At 39.5% G+C, this 21,267-nt stretch overlaps 1 protein-coding gene across 1 annotated transcript; it reads right to left on the reverse strand.

The window, feature by feature from the left end:
• Positions 1-1,607: 1,607 nt before the first annotated feature.
• Positions 1,608-17,265, reverse strand: LOC113127510 (heparan-sulfate 6-O-sulfotransferase 3-B-like). The gene is made up of 2 exons (XM_026302184.2): positions 16,083-17,265; positions 1,608-3,217 (listed from the first exon to the last, which is right to left on the reverse strand). The coding sequence occupies exons 1-2, from the start codon at positions 16,622-16,624 to the stop codon at positions 2,458-2,460; spliced, it is 1,302 nt and encodes a 433-aa protein (XP_026157969.1). The 5' UTR covers positions 16,625-17,265; the 3' UTR covers positions 1,608-2,457.
• Positions 17,266-21,267: the final 4,002 nt, after the last annotated feature.

A 21,267-nucleotide genomic window follows, 5' to 3' on the forward strand; every position in this document is an offset into this window, starting at 1 on the left:
GGTTCTGAATCTTTGCCATAAAGAAGGTAGGGACTAAACTCAATGATAATATGGAAATGCTTCATGTTAGAAATGCACTAGGCATTGCAAGTACACATTGCTCTGAAAACCATAAAGTCCAGTGTAGTGGAATATAACAGCCCTGCTGTTTTATCAATTGACAGCTTAATGTTTGTTTTTAGTGACACTGTATGAAATGTCTAAATGATGTTTTTCGTGATATTATTTCATCAAATCTATACAAATAGGCCACAGAAAATAGTCCAATGCTCCAGCAGGTTAGTGATATTCAGAAAAACCATGGAATCTTTTTGGCCTACAGACATTTGTTCATTTTTATTGAGAGGTTACTTTTTTAATTTAAAATTGATAGTTTAACAAAATGAGTTAATTGTGTTGTATTTCCACAGTTAAGATTTTAGAAATGGGGGCAGTGAGTGTTAAAAATGATAAAGATAGTATTTCAGTCATCATGACTTACAGCATTTGTTCTCCAGCAGTGTGATAAATTCACTTTACAACCCAACAACCCCTCCTGTATCTACTGATCTGTGAAAGACTCTGAGGTTGTATCTAAGCACTTAACTGAGTTCTCTGTGCAGATGTATTCACCTTTCCCATGAATGTGCAGGTAGCACATTCCTCATTTTGAAGCCTGTATTGCTCTATATTTGTGTTGGCAACTAATGGGAAGAAATCAGAGTTCTTCGTGGATATTTAATACTAGAATATACAAATGTGATCCACTACTAAGAAGAAATATCTGAAAAGAAAGAAATAGCAAATGTCTATTGCCTATGCATTCAAGGAATGCAAACCTCCCGGAACAGATTCTGTCTGTCAACATTGAGACATATTCTCTAGAAACAGGAAGCTTTTACATTATTTGTTTATTGCTGTCTGGAAACTGCTTCTACCTGTTTTCCAAATGTCACTCTGCTCTGTTGTGCATTCCTGGTTTATGACCAAGATCACAATTCAAACCAAATGCTAACTGCGTCAGATAATGTAGACTCGATCTTATGAGAGAGTTAAGACAAAATTAATGCAACATTTAAGGTGTCTGTCATTTTTCTGTCTCCAAGTACACAGAGACATTAAATCCAGCATCATTATTGTAGGCTTATATAATTCTAATCTTTCTCTATTACATGCTGTGCAAGTAGAACAGAGACTGCAGCTGTGCATGCAATGGCTATTTTAGTCTGTGGACATAGACATTTCCTTTTCTGCCTCCTGACTGATCTCCTCTTCATTCTCGCCCTCTTTCTTATGAACAAAATGTCTGCATGGAGTGGCTGAGAAGTGCTTATCACTGCCACAATTTTCCAGATAAAGGTTAATAATTTTAAACAGTCATTTGGACACCTAACATGTCAAAGGCTTGTTGTCTGCGGAACTGTCTACTGGAGTGCAGGTAGAAGCACTGGTTGAGCCGAGTATTGTATGTTTTTTAAAATTATGGTGGAAAAACATTCAGTAAGCCACTGGGTGCCTTTGATTTTTTTGCTGCATCAGAGTCATGGTCAATTGAACTTTAAATGATCACTTTAGAAGCAAAGAGCAAGTGATCAATTCTCTAATGGTGGAAATACCAATGTTCTGTCACTGTGATGTAAGGGAGCTGAAACTGGCTCTGACAACCTGTCTTTCAGTCCTGCATCTCTCCTCTCCCTGAGAGAAAGCCTTATCAATGTGCGTCAATGTGTCTGTAAGTGCGTGTATATGGAAGAAGTTGGCACACCGCATGAAGATTTCAGATTTTTATGGTGAGTACATGCTGTGAAAAGGGAGCAAGGCAAGAACACGTGCATGTACACATGCATACTAAAGAGAGTCTATCAGGGACAAATTTACATTGCTGGATGCTGCATATTTTTATTGAACACATTTCCTACAAGAAATTTGCCTTTGTTGTTTTTGTATGTTGCAGCTTAATCAGTCAGAAAGAAAAACAGACTGCAGACTATTGCCACTTTTGTGCTTTGATATTCTTGTAAAGCCAAACACCACAGAGTAACTACAAGATTTCACTGATCAACACTGCGCTAGTCCACAAACATGACATACAGGATCCTTCATCATTCACTATGTGAAAATATATTAAAATTGGCCCTCATTTCTATTATTCTACTAATTCTTAGCAAAATTTTGGAAACATTTTCACTGCTTTGAGAACATTCAAAGCACTTGCTAATAAATAAATACATTTCACAGCTGCAGTGCCAAAAATAGCCATAAGAAAAAAAAAATACAAAATGTTTATGTTGCCATGACAAATACATCCATCATAAATATTAAGACACCATTCGGCAGTCCATCAAAGCGCTATGAGGGTTAGAGGTTTTGGCAGATTCACAGCAGAGGCCAGACAGAGAGAATTGGAGGGAGGAGAGTAAAGCACAATGAACCACACAACAATCAGTCAGTGTATTGGTGTCTTTAGTTCCTGTTTTCTCACCACCGCACTACCTGGCTGCTGTAGTCCTCTGTGGTGGCCACCTCGTCTAGTACCTTCACCTCCCCCTTCTCTTCCTCCTCCCCTCCTCCTCCTCCCCCTAGTCTCCACAGGTCAGCCAGGTATGTCCTGTGCATCCGCTGCCTCTGCTGCCTCTCCTGCCTCCTCCTCAGCCGTTCCTCCTGGTGCTGCTTCTGGCGATTGTACTGGTAGCGCTGCAGAAACAGCTCCTTGGCATACTCGTACAGCTCCATGTCGAGGGCATTCAGCCCTTCGATGCGCCACCGCACCTTCTCAGTGATGTCCACACTGGCTGCACGCGTGCTATTAATCTGCGTGAAAGCCCGGATGAAGTGCAGACCGAACGTCCGCTCGAACAGGTACTGCGTCTTGCGCTGGAACTCTGTCAGGCCATAGAAAGCCATGTTCCGGAGGTTGGCCTTGGCACTGGCGAGCAGTAGGCGGCCTCGTTCCAGCTCACTCATGAAAGACATGTTGTAGCAACCCACCAGGCTGAGGTCAGCCAGCATGCGGACCTGGCGGTTGTTGGCGAGGTTAGAAGGGCAGTTCATGAAGTCTCCCAAGGGCACACCTGTCCAGTCATCACCACTGTAGCAGGCAGGGAGCTCATCCTGAGTGGGCGGGCGACCGTCACACATATGGATGGCAGTTTTCCATGTGGCTCCACGCTGTACATGCTTCCACTCACTGAGGTAGCGTGACACAGGGTCACGTAGCATGGTGATGTAATAGAAATTCCTGCAGAGAAAGATAAAGCAATACATGTTGATATCTAGTATGCATTGGTTTGGTTCTTTTCCCATGATAGTGTCAGCAGTATATACTTGTATTCACAGTGAATGATACAAAGGTTGTCTAGGGAAACACCATGAGCCACAATTTCAGCACAGTAAAGGAGGATGAAACTACACATCAGATTTCTCATATCCTGCTGCAGTTAAAAAAGAAATATAAGCAGGATGAAATACCACAAGGCTGGAAGTATATAGAGTGCACTGAAAGTGTGATTAGGGTTTAAATGAAAAACATCATCAAATGCATCTGAGGGTGTGTGAGAGTAATGGCATAGAGAGCCATGCAAACGAAGCATGTATGGCATTTAATATCCTGCAGATATAAAAATTTTTTGTTTCCAGCACCTTTCGTGTTTTATGGTCATTCTGATCTCCCTCAAACATTGCTTCCAATTTTTCTATAAACCAGCTGCATGGAAGCTTTTCAACTAACAAACACTGCTTTCAGCTCTTATCTATTGATTTTAGAGATGACAAGCTTAACAGTGAGGTGACTGAGTCAGTGCCAGGAGAATTTCAGCCATTTTCAAAAAGAAAAACAATGTAGATAAGAGGGAAATTGAAAACATTAATCTAGTGTACAAAGATCACCATGACCTTACAGTGTCAGTCAGAAACCAGATGTAAAAACCTAAATAAAAAGCAGGACTTTATTTCATTCGGCAAGGCTGGAATTTACTTTCTGGAAGTTTTTAGTCAACAGCTAAACAAAGAATTCAGATTCAAGGGCATTTTACAGCAATGCTGCTCTCTTTTAAACCCTATTACATGAATGGTCACTTTACCTGATGTGTTCCTCTTTCCCCTATGTACAGTTTTGTAAATTGCTGATGTTCTCTCTTGAATTACCTGTTTTCCATCAGCTAAGTTTGTGAAGCTGAGTTTGGCTGAGAACACGAACCATAGCAAAGAACTGGATGGTCTCTTAAAATCAGATCTGTTATGGTTTGCCTTTTGTGTCTGTGTGTGTGTGTGTAGAATATATCACACAGAGTGTGTGATGCAGACAGTTTTGGTGTTGACAAAGCAGTACCAAAAAATATTTTACTTGTATTGTATATTGTAATGCTGAACCTGTAGCATTGCGAGGAAGGACAATGCAAAGCTCACAGCCATGTTGTTAATGTTATATCTGCAGCAGTGGAGAACAGCCTCTCTGCTGCAGTGGTTGAACTATTATGCTGCACTGACACAGGTCAGTAGAAATTCTTTCTTTGTCCAACCAGACCTGACTGAATTTTTGTGAAGTGCTGCCGTGTATTTTGCTGAGCTGCCCTTGTTTCTTAATGTTATACTTTATGTTCTTATTCCCTCAGCATTATTGCGAATTTGATTTTTAGCATTTGTGATTGGATTTTGTCACCCACCCCTATTCAAAGTATAGCTGATATGCAATCATTGCTTGAAAGAAACTAAAAATGGATTGTTTCATTCTGGTGACAGAAAAAGAATTTAAGAAACTGCTTTAAACTGAATGAGTATTTATACTTATGTGACAAATTAAGGAATCTAATTGAGAGGGAAGTTGCATTACTGTGCCCACCCAAACAGCCTTGAAAGGGCCAGAATTTTGTAATTATTGACAGGCAGCATATATCAGCCAGCTATGATATACAGTATACTTCAGTGAGTGCCATGATGTTATCATGGTAGAACACACCCACAGGCAAGCATACCACCCAGAGATAATGGCTATCCACAGTGGAAACTAAGTGAATTACCCTGCCATCTTTGCCGGGTTGAACGGACAGCTTTAGATGGATGGACACACATGCAAGTTCCTCACAAAGAAGTCTTTGTCGTACTTCCTGGAAAACAGCTCAGTCTTTTCCACCTCCTGTGCCTATCATTTATCTGTACAGCTAACCACGAGACAGCATGATCAATAAATGTCCATGCAGCTCCGCCTTTCAGTGTCTGCGCTTTCATTGTGACCTATTGACAAAGAGCAGCAAATGTCAATGGTCTCCTCTTACTTGTGTCAGGGACAGAGGCAGGGTCAGATTATGAAGGTCAAGAATAATTACTCATTGGATGAAATGACCAAGACTTTCTCATGCAAGAAACAAATTGTCAGATTTATAAGCTGTTCATCGCATTTAGTAAAGTAGAAATGGAATATAACATCCCAAGTGTCTGTTTTGCAAGTATATTCTAATCCAAATGTCTAAAAATGCTCTGTAGAAATGTTCCTCTCAGAAAGTGAATGTCTTAGCTTCTTAGTCTACATAAATAGATTTTTTTTTGTCAATTTAGGGGCAGACAACAAGCTGGAAACACAGCACTGACATATTAAGAGAGACATTTTGACCAGTTAAATCATTAGGCTACAGTATTTCTTTCTGTTTGGTGGCCTCAAAGTAGAAACATATGTAAATCAACTCAACTATATTGTGAATTTGGCTGCATTAAAACACAGTATAGTTGAGTGTATAAAGTGATCGAATGGAGGGTTAAGGAGCTGATGCTTAACGGCACTTCAGCATTATTCAACTTTTGTATGGTTTTGTTTAGGCACTGGAAACACTTGGGTTAGGGTTAGAGAAAGATTGTGGTCTGGTTTGATACAGAAAAAGTCCACAGTAACCTTTAATCAAAATCATCATCTTTATCTGACCTTAAAATTTAGTTCCATAAACCTAACCATAACTGGTGTCATAATCCTGTGCTTTGTGCAGCCATCCACGGCCACTCTTCTGATGCTCAAAAACAAAACATTAAAAATTAGACTACCTCTGAACATAATTCAGCCTTCGATTATGTTATTACAATATAATAGGTAAAACAGTACTATATAAATGTAATTCCTAGGAGACAGGGTTAAAGCAACACCATGTAACTTTTGCTCACGGTTTCCGGCATCTGGATAAGAAGCGCAATTGTCTATTACCGGTGTTGTAAATACTGTCGCTGCACAAGCTTCCCCGTGGTCAGCGCAATACGCGTGAATTACTAAGCTGACGGAACCAAGCTGTTTGAGCTTGTGGCTGATCATTCTCTTTCTTTTCCTCGCTTCCTCCGACAAAACCTTCTTTGGTTTCTTCGCTGGCTCTGCCACGGCGTTGGTTTAGAGAGTTCCATGTTAGATACTTTCGTCTTATCGTTAGCTATTGGCTAACTCCACCCAGGAGTAAAACATGACGTATGCCATAAAGCAGGTTACAATCTTCCGCTGGCAGCAGATGGGCGGGGCTGAGTGATCCGACCCGAGCACGAAAGGTGCAAAGTGCTGTTGCAGCCGATGCAAAGCCGCTCAGGCTGCAGCCGCGGTAGAATCCGTCCGTGAAGACTTATATCACTGAAATTATTTTAGAGACAAAACTACATAGTGTTGCTTTAAACAGCGCCCATGTAACTGGTTGTACCTCTCCTTATATTAGCAAGCATTAGGTTTTTATTGTTTAACATGCTAAACTACAATTACAAGGCTTTCCCTCTGCTTCATATTTTTTTAGAAACTGTGAGCTACTCAGTTGGTGTGCAGTCTCAGTCTAGTATTATGTGATGTCAGCTGTTGTGCTGTAGCACAGCACTGCTGAAATGTGTCAGCTGAGCGTTACCAACAGATGTTATATTGTAACACACCATGCTGCGGCAAAAGGTGTACCATTATCACAGCAGGATATAACTGATGTGCTGCCACTGTAAAAGATGCTAAGAGATGCTAATGTGCTCTGTGAAGCTAAGTGTATTCCATGCTAAGCACTTTGCTTATGTGCTAAATTGGTTTTAAGTTGTTCAGGCCTGAACAGGACAAAGTGGGAATATTTTCAATTCAGTGTACTCAGGCACCTGATTGAGCCAAAATCTAATATTCTCAGAGAGATATGAATGAATATATGTTATAGCACAATTATCAACATACAACCAAGCATGTGTGGTCATGAATGGTTGTTTCTAAAGGTAATGTTAAATCAGCTTGTCGCATTTTGTAGCCGATCAATTTAATGCCTCTTTCATGCCCTTCTCACTGCCTGTCACCTTTCTCCATACAGCAAACCTGCAAACATTATTGATTGGCCTCTCTCTTGCTCCCTGATTGTCTCTCTCACTCTCTAAATCACCATCAAAAAGCTACAGAGGAAACTCCCAGCAAAAGATCAATATGTGCCTTGTTAATTCACTGACTACCATCAAGGACACCGTCACTCTCATGGTAAAAGCTTTCATGGAAACTATTTATGCCACTGAAGAAGAATTTCACCTGGATTTCATCTTCTGAAAAATAATTATAATAATAATATATAATTATAATTTACATCATTGGTTTTAGTTGAAGAGTTTCACTTATCCAACTGAGGCACACGGGTGTAATGAGCACCGTCAATGAAGTATCACTTTCCAAGCCGTTTCTATCAGCCAAATTGGGAGAAGTGACTTTGAAAACAAGCACAGGACTGCACATCGATTTCACACTGAAGTCAGGGTGTTGATAACTGGGACAGTTGGAGCAAATCCATTTTAAAGGTGTTTCTATGCCCACAGGGGATCCCTTAACCATTGCCTCCAAGAGGGAATTACTGTCTGACAAGAAAAAAATAAAATCCCCTCAGTCATCTCAGTCTCTAGACTAATGCTTTCCAAAACAGTTCAATTTTATCTCCCAAATAAGTTTTAAATTCGCCCGCTGGTTGTGATAGTGACAGCTTCGCAAAAAATTTTGGGGTGAGAATGTACCCCATCTCTTACAGGAACAAAATTGGGTTAAATTTAAGAGATACACGTATGTGTGAGGTAATTTCACTTGTTTTCAATGCAAGTCCTCTAAGACTTACTTTCTAGTTTAAGGAGTTTCTTAAGCTGTAGTCTTGTGATTTAGGTCTTTGTTTAAAGTAGCCAAAATATATAGTTTTTTCTTAATAATCATCCCAACATCAATTCTTTTCAGTGTATATACAGATATGTCAGAACGGGGGAGTCTGCTCTGTATAATATTATCTAAATGTGTAAGGCTGGGGACACACTAGATGTGGGAAACGTGGGCGACCACAGACACAAGGACAGTTTCAGCTGATTTTTAATATTATAAGCCTCTCAACGCACGCGCTAGAGGATTCATCAAGACCGGGAGACCGTACACTTGCCATTTGTAATATGGCGATTCCACGGACACGAGATTGCACAGAAACTTGCGTGATCAAACGCGACCTCCATTCCATTGGAGCCTCCCCCAACCTGAACAGGATCAGTAAAATAATCGTGTTGACGCCAAACACTTGAGGATTGTTTAGACAAATAATCAGTTGCGACAAACCTGGAATCGGGCCACGCCCCCACAATCACGTGACGGGGCAAATCAGGCAGGAAATCGGGCATAAAATTGGCTAGTGTGCCCCAGCCTAAAGGTGTAATAGTGACAAACCAACAGAGACTTAAGTCTGCTCTGAAGTTCCCCCAAGCTCCGTGCAGCATTTTAGCATCGTTCAACTCATTGTTTTGGATTTCACACCTGCAGTTTTTTGCGGCAGCTCTGCATGTTAAAGGAGATGTTATCAAGATGTGCGAGTGAAGCAGCTCAGTTGCACAGAGAAAGTCTCATTACATCAATCTTGAGAGCAAGAGGGATCCATTTTCTCTCATCTGATTTTCTCTCTTGTACTAATTTAATCTTTGTGTGCCAATTACAGGCCAAATGATCCCAGTGCCCATCTGTCCACAGAGGGGTTCACTATCCAACAGGCAAGAACACATTACACGCAAAAGTTACAACACAGTGCACTCTCCGTCCACCCAAAATGATCTGTTAATAGTGCACTTTCCCCTCCAAATGATAACCCAATTGTAGGGAATATAGGCAGGTAACATTACTTGATAAATCACACAGTCAAGTGAATCAATCATTCCCATCATCAAGCATTGATTGAGCTGGAGAGTATGAGGAGAGAAATGATGGGCAATCATCCTGCCATTGCACTGTGATCTTGACTGGTTGCAGACATGCAATGCTATTTTTGGTCATAAAGAAAAAGCCCCTGGGATGCTGGTGTGGAGATGAGGTAACCGAGAATGCTTCTAGAAAGACGAGGTGTTCAGGCACGTGACGGTGGGAAGATGCTTTTTTTTTTTTTTTTTTTTTTAAACTAGGTGAAAAGACTTTGTGAAGAGCCACATACACTTAAATTAAATTATTTCAGGCTTCAATACAAAATGAAGTATGAACAATTTGCACAGAAAATTGTCCAATGGAGACAAAATCATCCATTTGTTTTTATTAAAAATTGGCTTCATTTTCAAGTAGCTACATTATTCCAGAGCTCCTAGAGTTCATTAAACACACCCACGACAAGCACAGTGTCGAGAATGTCGACACACACAACAATCAGGTGTGTGCAGCTTTAGCATCTTAGCCTTAACCTTTGCTTGACATCTTAATCTTTACAGCTTTGTGAAGTGTCAGTTAGTCTTCTAGGTCCATGTAGATATAGAAAAGATAAATGGGAGACTGTACTCTGCAAAAGGTCACATCTCCCCACAGAAATTACTGAGAAATTTCTGAAAAGCAATCCACTTTTTAGCAATATTTGAAGGCTTGTTTTGGCAGTGTGCTATTTTGTTGGAGCATTTTGACATTGACATTTGTGAGTGATTTCCAGTTTGTATCCTTCCAAAATTATTCCTAAGTAAACATATGTATATATATATATATATATATATGTATAATATAGAAAATATAACCTTCATCCATAATATAAGAAGACTAGCGGTAAAAAATAGACACTGTGAGGCATTTTGATGGATAGCACATAATGATCTGTCTAGTAGAGACTGGTGAAGTTTTTTTCTCTTTTAACAAACTTGACACTCAGTGTTTTGTAAAAGAAAGAAATCTTCAATCCAGTCGACAGGTTTCTGTATAAATCTAGACGTCTGGATTAATCCCCCCCTTCCCCCTCCCTCATATAATAAAACCTGTCTTCCACTGCCCCTAATCCCCCTAAGGAATGTGGAGATTACCAAGATCCTCTGAGTATCTCACATTTCTTGCCATAATACAAGACTCCCCTCACTGTCGTGAAAGGACTGCACTAGGGGTTTGATATACCAGCAAATGCACAATTTATTTCAGTATTGTGAACTTGATCCTATATTCAACTATGCAGTTATTTCTCTAAACCATCTTTAATTAAAATATCTTGGATTATCATCTGCCCTGACCTTTTTTTCTAATATTTTCTTATTTTGAAACTACTTTTTTTAGCATCTCATAATTATGTAAGTGAAAATGAAATAGATTAAAATGACAAAAACTTGTCCGAGTTTGAATCCCAATAACTAGATAGTTTGAAAACAAAAATGTGGAATAGAAATATAAATAGAAAGAAGCCATAAATTCTTTAAGAATTATGAGAAATTGTGCAAAAGTATTTTTTTCATTATAGTGCATTATTTTCTTAAATTATGCACAGTATCAGTTATTTGATTTATTATTTCACATAAATATTAGAAAGTTGTTTAATTAAAATGTTAAATTCCAAAAACAAAATGTAGAGTAAAAATATGCTTAAAGTGATGAAGCTGCCTTCCCCTGATTTTAGTCTATCGTAAGCTAAACTAACTGACTGAAGCTAGCTTGTATTTTAGCATGCAGACATGAGTATTGTAATGATTTAACTCTTGACAAAAAGTGTATTACCAAAAACATCAAAACACTCATTAAGGGACACAAATTTGATTAATCTTTAGATGAATTATATTCTAGGAAATGTTCCAAAAATCCTAATAAATCTATTGATAAATGTAACTTTAGAGGCTCAGTTTAACCCAGGGCTATGAATCACCTTGACAAAAGACCAAATGCCACTAATGCTACCTGAAGAGATTTTTATGCTTTATCAGCCTACATCCCAACTTCACGCTGCAGTATAGGATCTCTCCAAAGGCCCATACATTCACCCCTTACTAAAAATAAAACTGGTGTCAGGTACTGTGCATATACTTTTCCACCCACAAGAAGTGACAAATCAGAGCCTGAGTCAAATGCAAGCTGTCTCCTAAAGCGAGAAATATACAAAACCCATTTGACCATATTTATATCTATGTCTTCTTTTAGTTTTAGTTTTTTAAAGAAAGCCTGTGTAACTGTTTGACTACAAGTAGAAGTCATGGGATTATATTAGATACTGCTCTTTAGCTCTGATCACAAATCTTCAGCATAATTTCATCCTTTTCATCCAGTTCATCCTTCTTATTTTTGCATATTCGCATGCCCATAGTGTCACTCTCATCATCACTAATGGGGTAACATTGCCAAATTAATAGCTAACACCATCTTAACTGTGTCCAGAATGAACTGGGCTTATTAGACAAAGGCTGATCTGTGTTTTGGCCAGCCGTGCTCTAATCTGAAATAATGAGGTCAGTAATAAGGTTATACACCCTGACTGCTTGGTGTGAGGTCGGCTGCTGAGGATGAACAGGGCAGCACGGCAATTGAAGCAGGTTTGACATCTGGCCTTACAGCAATTTTGCAGCCTGCTGTGATGTGAATGCTGTAGCCCCATGCTGCGAGCAAGGCCCTGCAGGAGTTTTTGAATAGTGGCGTGCCTATCAAAAACTACTTGAACTGGCCGTGTATTACCCAAGTGTGTGTGTGTTAAGAGTGAAATTGCCAAATCCATTACTGCTGGGTTGCTGGAGGGTCCTCTAAACAAGAACTCAATTTTACCAATTTGTCCTAGTGACAGTGTTAAAGCAATGCCACTAATTCTTATAAAGCATCACTATAGCCGAGCTTTAACAAAAGCGGAACTGGTTGCTATGCCAACTTGTCCAGAAACCGAGGAGCTAATTAGTGATCATTCTTACACTTTCTTAGTTTTCACTCTTTCTTTGAAGTAACTTTTCATAAGTCAATGACCCCCTATCAAAGATACTGCATAATGAAAAAATATCATGATTATCAAACATTTACTTTGTTAGTAAAATCAGGTTTTCGTAATACGCTGTTTTTTCTATATTGGCTGGCATTTTTAGTTTTTACACTGGTAGGGTGTGTAGGAGAGAGGTGATTTCAAGGTGACTATGAAGTGCTCAAAAGCAGACAGATGGTGCTTCTGTATTGAGAACAGACCAGCAGGACAACATACACCAAATGTGCAAGTAAATTGTATAAAAAAATGTATAAATCTTTTTATGAGATACATTAATAAGGTGAATCCATGAATCCACGAAAACTCATCCGTTACTGATCATAAACGAGCACAGGCATTTTTATATAACCGAGATATACATGATTCTGTAGATTCGGTGTACATTGAAGAATATTTCACCTCATTTCACAGCTCCCCTGAGACCCAAATATATTTCATCAGGGGACAGAAAATAGGGAAATGAGGTAGCAGCAGAGGCAGCCAGCTACAGTATGGGGTGGGGGGAGTTCAGTAGCCATAAATACATTCTCACTTAATGAGAACTGGTTCTTACTAGCTGAGAGATAATTTTATATGACATTATTATTATTATTATTATTATTTTAATATGAATGCATCAATGTGTATGCAGATTTTTCCTTTTTTAATGAAAGATGTATTCGGTTACATCTTATAGGCACATATTCTCTATGTCTTTTAGTATTTTACATCTAGGTGATATCTTAATCTAAAGGTGAACGTTATCTCCACACACATTATTTTATTGACAGTTTGGAGTATTTTGGAGTCACATATCATATTATCTTCTTCTCAATACCTATTTTATGTTCTTTTTTAATGTCCTGAATATAAATGAAGGGGGGGGGGTTAAAGTTTAAATAAAAGTGTTGAAAGCGTTGAAATGTTGGTTAGTGAGTAAAACATGACATCCATGAATGAAGCATGTGTAGTAAATGTTGGTCAAGTTTCTGGTCTACTGAAGAGACTAAAAATAGATCTGTGGGATGCAATGGGGGAACTGTAACCTTTCTCAAATTAATACAGGAAACAAACACAAGCATCATATTTCCTTTGTGTTGTCCGCATGGTTTACCATGATTTGGGAACTGAGTTTTATTTGCATCATCTCATTGCACCTTTTCCTTCTTTAATGGTTTAATGGTGTCTGACTGGAGACTTAGCTCCACCAACTGCTCCTGACTCCTATTGTTCATATAACAGTAGTGGAAACTACTGATTTAATCTTATTACAATTTAACAATAGTAATCTGACAAGTATCTACAGATGAGCACAGAGATTTCTTTCTAAAATAATTGAGTTTGAAGTATAAAATAGAAAATGTAAATACTGAAGAGAATAAAGGCTTCATTTTAATCAAGTACCATACTTAAGAACTCTTGTGCTCAAGAGTTTAAAAAAGCACTGTAAGGTCAGAGGGCTGAGATAAGACTCTGAGAACTAGATCACAGCCTGCTAGTTGTAGCCTAAAGGTAAGTCTGAGCATCATCTATTCCTATGTTGTTTTATCCCCCACTGTACTTTGCTTTATGAAGTTGGATTGTTTTTTGCATTCAGACTAGGAAAAACTTTGAGTCCTTCATAAAATACACATAATAGTTCCATACTTGCAGTACCAAGTAGAGTATGATGTAAAGGAGATTATATGTTGGAAAAAACAGCTATTAATCTCTTCTGAAAAGCAAATCTATCAAAACAGAGTGACTTGAAGAATATATCGGAATAGCATGATGGTTACTCAGTATCTTTTAAAAGTGCATGGGCAGAAACTCAACCAGGCTTAATCGATAGGAAATGGGAACTTCATGTGACACATTTGTGGCTATTGAATGAGTTACGACTCACGACTGTTCAGAGAAAATCAAATCCAAATGCATCATGAGATATAACTCGACATTGCGACATGATAATCAGTCATTTAGCCATTACAAACAGCAGATACAAATTTGTTCTTAAGTATGACTCTCCCTAAAAGCCACTCACAAGCTGAGGTGACCTCTGACCTCCCTGTGGAAAGGCCAGGCTGGAACAATATTTCACTGCAGGGATCAATGAAGTATCGCATTACTTGTGAGCACTTTTCGAGATGGCGCGGTGCAATATGGTGTTATATCAGATATTGTCTGGTGCTGTGATAAGCCACAGAAAAGTCATTCTGTAAGTCAACACCTGCAAGATTTTATCCACCGCTCGAAACATGCCTCTCTAATCAACACTTCCCCTGTCAATATAATAAGAAAAGTAGATGCTTAATAGTTGAAACTTAATACATACCACAGACTTGGTTCCACGTTTAAAAACTCATGTCTTATGTCTGTAATCACTTTTGTACACAGCAAAGTGCCAGTGTTGTGAGTGACTGCTGATTTTTCACTTATAGTGCTGACAAGAGTTGACTGCAAGTGTTGTTGATTTATATTTAGTGCCGATATGGCTCAAAGGCACCCCTTCAACTATTCAGAAGTGTTAAATTAAGTCTGATGGCTGCCACTGAGAACAGTTAATGGACTGGAAGGATTCTTGAAGGCTCTCCCAGTCCTTGTCGACCCCCTTTGACGCTCTCAGTAACATATGGAGATTTGCTCTCTGAACCAACTGCAAGGCAAATTGGCTTCAACACGTTGGTGGCACACCTCAGAAGCCCCTGGCCTTCTTAAGAGATTTTATTCCCTTAAGCTTAGCTCTCTTGGTTTGGTAATTACAGGAAATTGAAACAGACCATCAGCTGGTGTCTGGTTCTTCTGCTGGTGCTGACATGCCATGTGGTGTGCATGTTAACAGGACAGCTTTAACAGCTCTGTGCCTTGCATTACATGCCAATAAGAACACGCATTTGCCAAGTGCGGTCCTGAAAACCAAAAGGAATTGTAGCCACAGCCTACACTGTTAAAAATCCAGTTACCTTTGACTTAGTGCCCCTAGGTAAGTCATTAAAGTCTGCAGACTGCAGCCCAAACACCATCTATTGAATGGGAGCTAATAATGATTATGTTCATAATAAACTAAATGAGTAAGCACAACATGTTGACAAATTGTGAAAAATGCCCAAGGTTGTATTCAATTTGCATTTTTTGTCAAACCAACATTCTAAAACCTAAAGATATTGAATTTCTAATGATGTAAAACTGAAACGAGCAGTAAATATTAGACATTTTCACACTATTTTCACAGTCGTTCATTTACTGTCTGCAAATATTCTGTTCAATGAATCAATGCTAGTGCAACTTTAATTACAATTAAGTCTTTCTTTGATCGTTCACCTTGGTGTCTGTTTTACATTTGCTTGTTCAGTTGTTAATTTCCCTTGTGTTTAATTAGCATATTCATTGACTCACTCCTTATAGTTTGCTTGCTCATTCGCTCATTTGCTCAGTATCAGACTGAGGGAGCAGGTGACAGATTTAGAGTATGAGTGAGTGAATAGGTAAATGTACACAAGTGAATGACTGATTTATTAAGAACATATGTCTATGAGCAACATGGCGAACCAGTTGAAATACCAGTGAGTGAATGAGTGAGTGAGTGCCTAAATTAAGTAAATGAGTTTGTGAGCAAATGAATTAATGAATGAAAAATGTGACATTCATTTAAGCCCATTTTCTTTTTCTTTTTGTGGCAACGGTGAGTGAATGAGTGAGTGAACCACCAAGTCAATGAATAAGTGATCTGATATTAAAAAATGAGTCAGTAATTCGGTCCAGCAGTAGAAATCAGTTTGTAAGAGTTTGTAAATGAATAAGCGAATGAATGTTAATGAAGAATAATGAGTTTTCTGTGAATGAATAGCTGAATGCATAAATACAGGACTTTGTTTTAGTGAATCAGCTCATGTGTCGGTGAAATTAACAACTGAATGACTGACACTAAACATTTTATTCGGTTATTACGTGAGCACACCTGTCATGCATGTTACAGCTCACCTTTTACTCTTCTGGGCGCTCTTCTTGTCCCTCTTGTTCATCACCACAGGAACACAGCTCGTGAGCTCGGTCCAGTCCGCATGTAGCCCGCAACTCCAGCCCGTGGAGAACCGGGAGAAGAGCCACGATTCCGCTTTACCGGGCCGGTGACAGGTGCATTTCCTCTGACCGGACATGCAGTCGCAGGGCTGCTCAAGCTGGATATTTTTGACCAAGTGGCGGCCGAAGGTCGTCCCGCCGGTCTTCTGAATGTGGAGGAACACCATCACATCATCTCCCCGGATGTTGAAGTCGACGTGCCTGTCCAAGTCCCGCTCGGTGAAGTTAAATTTGGATGTGATTCTGGAGGGAAGATCCTCATCCGCCTCCGGCTCCGTGTAAACGAAGTCAAACCCGGATGAATACCGTTGGAAAAGCCCTTTCTCGTTACTTCTGAAGTAGCAGGTGTTGCTGTCCGCCGGGCACACGTATTGATAGCCGATCATTAAGAAGAGCACCGCGGCAATGGGAACGAAGATGAGTCTGTTGAACTTCTCCTCCATGGTGGAAAGCTGGAAATCACGCCGTGGGTACTAACGTGATGTCCGAGTCGTGTTCGTCTTCCCCGCGTCTCATCCTGCAGTTTCACGCCTCAGCCTGCGCCGCGCTCCTGTCAGTTAAAAAGTCCCAGCCGCAGGTACACTCATGTCCTGCAGGACAGCTTGGACAGGTCCACCTTTCAAAGTTGAAGCAGTCACTATACACTCATCTGTTTCCTAAAGAGCTGAAACATCCTTCTCTTTGAATATGTCTAACTGGTGACAGAACTCTGGTGCAGTAACGCCTTTGGAGACGCCAGCGCAAAACGGCACATCCCTGCTTCAGGAGCGCTCGGGCTCGGCTGTCCTGCCAGAGCCAACTGCTGATCGCTATCTGAGCCAGGAGCACCGGCGACAAACTGAGCAAATCTAACGCAATCACTTCTGGGCAGCACTTTCAAATTAAAAGCGTTTTTCGCCTAAGACTGATAAAATTAAGAAACTGTCTAATTAGTGTAGTTTTATATTTGGCAGACTAGTCAATTTTACCACATCAATATGACATTGTGTTGAAATCTCTATGTTCAGTAATTATTAAAATTCACTTTAGACTGCATTATTCTAATTTGGATGTGATTCATTTTGACTTCCTAACAAGTCAGACATAGAACCCCCATATCCAGCATTGGTGGAGTTTGCTTCAGATGCTATCCAAGTGTGCCAAATGTCAAAGACGTAGTAGCCACTTGAGTCTGTAGAGTGGGATCTTCAGCTCCAGGCTGCTGTGAAGCTAAATATGACAGAACCAAAGGCCATCAGAATTTTTGAAATAAAGACTGGATGATTAAACAGACACAATCAACAAAATAACTGAAGATACCATATGTTACTAAATGTTTGTAGTTCTACAGTCTCCAGAGTTAAATCAACCAGAGTGAAGCATCCCCAAAATACACTGTACCTTGAAGAGAAATAGGTGTACATTCACCTTTGAAATTTACATTTGCTTTTATTTTGATGACCAAATAACCCATTTCCCGGCTTTAATTTGGGTGACTTGACTTTACATCTGCGCCAGTCATCTCTCCCGGCTGCCGAGCCCGTGACGCAACCGCATCTCTGATCACACACTGGCAATATGAGTGACCTACAACAACTGCTGTCGGAAAATCACTGCAATTATAATAATATAGGAACATGAAGCGGAAAAATGACATAAACAGAAATATTAATGGCATTTGTCAAATTAATTTTATATTATGTTTTCATTCTTATTGGACACTGGTGCATATCATAGTGACTTTGAAGTATTAAATTTAATGGTATATGTTAATTCTATGGGGTATAGATTAATGTTGCTGTTGCTTTAATGCACCTGTTATATTCAGAAATGGGTTCAGGTCTGGTCAACATGAATATCTTAATATATGTTTGGAACTGTAGCTAAGCAGGTGTAAACATCTCTCCACTGTGAGTTTTGAAATATGACTTGTGTGATTGAAATTTAAATGCAGGCAACAGGAAAGTGTTAAATCCTCAAGCGCGAGGTGAGTCATTTCAGCACCACGGACAGATTCCAACATGTCAAGTCAATAATTGGCAGTGTGCATGAGAGAATTGCGCGTGTGTGCTCGTCTACATTTGTGTATCATGCCACATGGGTTTTCCCTCTAACCCTGGACACCAAGAGGCTTGAGCACGTGATCTGGGACAGTTGAATTTATAGCACTATATGGACACCGCAGGTTAGAACTAAAGGCATTTTATTCCTCAGTAATGGATTTCCTTTAAGCCTTCACTGATCAAAAGCTTTTGTTATTTTGCCTAAGTTGCCCTCCATCAAGGGATTTAACCAGGATGCACTTTGGTATGTATTCTGTTCAATCCTCTTTTGGCACTAAATGCTCTTTGCCCTCTTGCTCTAACATTGACTTAATCTGATTGGGAGTTTAGTCTGTGCCTCTCTTTGTCTGAGATGAGTCACATCCCTCATCCTAGGAGAGGATGGAGGGTGATGGCTTGGAATGACATGAAACGAATCTGATATAAGTGTCAGGACAAGAAATGTCTCATTTTCTTCAGATCAACTGGAAGTACACATTATAGGGTCATTGATGATAACAACCTGTGTCAGTATGCGCTTTACCTGTAAGGCCTCTCTCAGTTACGATACAGACCTCACACTGCAAAAGAAATATTTTCTACAACTGGCATGCAGATTAAAATCTGAGCAGAATACCTGATGAAAGAATCTGCGTTAATGTTTATGCAGAGAAGCGAGACTTGTGTTGTTCTGGCTGTACAGCTGGGATATTTACGAGGCCTCTGACACACACTATACAAGTCTTATGAGAAATAACCCCAGGAAGTGCTGATTCAGCCAGCTGCTGAATGTACAGACCTCCCAATAATGGAAGTGAAGCTTCCTGGAAATTATGATTGAATTGGTTTTGGGATTTCTGTTTCTGTTTTTGTCTTTTTCATTTTCAGTGAGGCCACAAATGTCTATGTCCTTTTTATTTATTGGAATTAGTATTGATTTTAAAATGATGTTGAGAGCCAAAATGTTCACTTCTGGACTCTTACAGCAGAACCACCTGAGAGTTTCTGGGCATTTCTAGCAAATAAGGTGCCTGAGACACTATTAAGGAAAGCAAATTGCTGCTGCAGAAAGAAAGAAATAGGCTGTAGAGAAAAATTCTACGAAAAAGCAGAGTGGAGTATAAAGGAGGATGCCCTGTACTATTGCAGTGTCATTTTGTAGAGCATGAAACATTATCCAAAACCCAACAGCCTCTCAATAAATATCTGCCTCTTGCTGCTAGTCCTTTAGGTTATAGGATATAATATAAATGACAGCAAGACACATACAAAAACAACATGCATAATAAAGTAATACATTAATGAGGCTGACCTCATAAATACACCCAACAGGTTGTTTGTGCAGGCGGCCTACAGTGATCTATACATCTATACTTGTGTGTTGTTGTTGCACAACATCAATCACTCGTGATCTAGCTTGAATCTCATTCCGCTGGTAATTTAAAAAATTCTCGTATCAGAGGGCAGGACAAAGCTTTAGGTTGGAGGACTGGCTGGAATAAATAAACAGAGGCTAAGATGCAGCATCTTCATCTCACATTTTAATGTTGCACCCTGCATGTCCTACATCATTGTTACCTGGTCTTACAGGTGAAGACTGAATGCAAAATTGAAGCCTGAAGTATACAGGCTGTAAGCCTGCTTACTTCTGTAAGCTGTCACCTTGGAAAATGTACAGATGGCAGGGCTGTCATGGCAGCAGCTGCTCATTCATTTCTCTGGTTCCATTTGCTAACCATCTCCTGTCATATCAGAGCACTGTCATGGCTCACCTGCTATTGATCACCTGATGGTCACCTGACCGCTCAGCTGCTGCTCATCACCTCGTTTGTCCCAGTATGTATAATGGGCACATTATCTGCTGTGGCTTGTCATGTGTTGCTGTACATTCCTGTCTGGCAACCTGGTGCTGATTACAAGCCAGGAGTCTGCTTATTAGACACAGTTTCTTCAGGTTTTTTGCAGGTGTTTGGGGCTCCTCTTTAAGTACCCTTCAGATTTGATCTTGTATTTTTTTCGTGCCCTAACAAGTCAAATCCAGTCAGTAAGTACTTAATTTAGCATGTTTTAATATTGCATTTGCTGGTAGAGATTCATCCCAGTTTGTAGCATGTATTGGAAGAAAAACAAAAGCAAAGAATGCTAAAATCATGGGATGTAGCAAACACAGACTTTGTTCACTGGATATTTAGGAAAGAAATGAGGTTTTTTTACATCAGTCTTTGATTTATTTGGCTGTAACTGATAGTATTTGTATCTGTGCAACCATTTTGGCAAAGTGTTGTACTTGGTGGCAATAGCTGGTAGACATGTCTGAGATCTCACACTGGGATTGTTGTGAATGCCTTGTCTATCTTAGCTCCTCATAATTGGTTTGAATGATATGAATGTGTCAAAAACACAAATACAGCCAAGACTAATATACCACTTTTTAGTCATAGACCAAAGTATGTGCTAAATTAAATGAATTCTCCATTCTTACAAAATTCTCATTCTTAAAAACATCTAGGCAGGTGTTCCCTTTAAATAATTAATGTGATGATTTGTTTGCATAATGTGACTGGAATCAATAAGAATTAATATCTTAAAATGTAAAATAACACAGAGCTACTGTTGAAGAATTTAGAAGCACCTTCCCCAAAAATAACTGGTAGGCCCCATGAGACAGGACAGCTGATTCTTTTTGGTGCAGTAATTTGCAAAGTAGAAAAGAGCACCCCCACACATTTAGCAAAAAATGGTTCACATAAAATTAGGGCAATTTCACTCCTCCCAACAACAACAAACATGTACCCACCTTTTCTGACGCAGCCAAAAAGATGTCTGGATTACAGATGCTAATAATGACAGTGGTATGTTCATAATAATGCAGTACCAAGACTGGTTAAGTAAGTAATGCATTCATGCTATATTCGTTAATTCATTATCTATACCCTCTTATTCCTAACTATGGCATGGGGATCTGCTGGAGCCTATCCCACAGTCCCTTCAAAACCACTAGTGTTGGTTAAAGTTTGTTACTATGGGTGAAAGGCAGGGGTACACCCTGGACAGGTCATCAGTCC

Source organism: Mastacembelus armatus, chromosome 2 (assembly GCF_900324485.2).
Source record: "Mastacembelus armatus chromosome 2, fMasArm1.2, whole genome shotgun sequence".
Classification (NCBI taxonomy): Eukaryota; Metazoa; Chordata; class Actinopteri; order Synbranchiformes; family Mastacembelidae; genus Mastacembelus; species Mastacembelus armatus.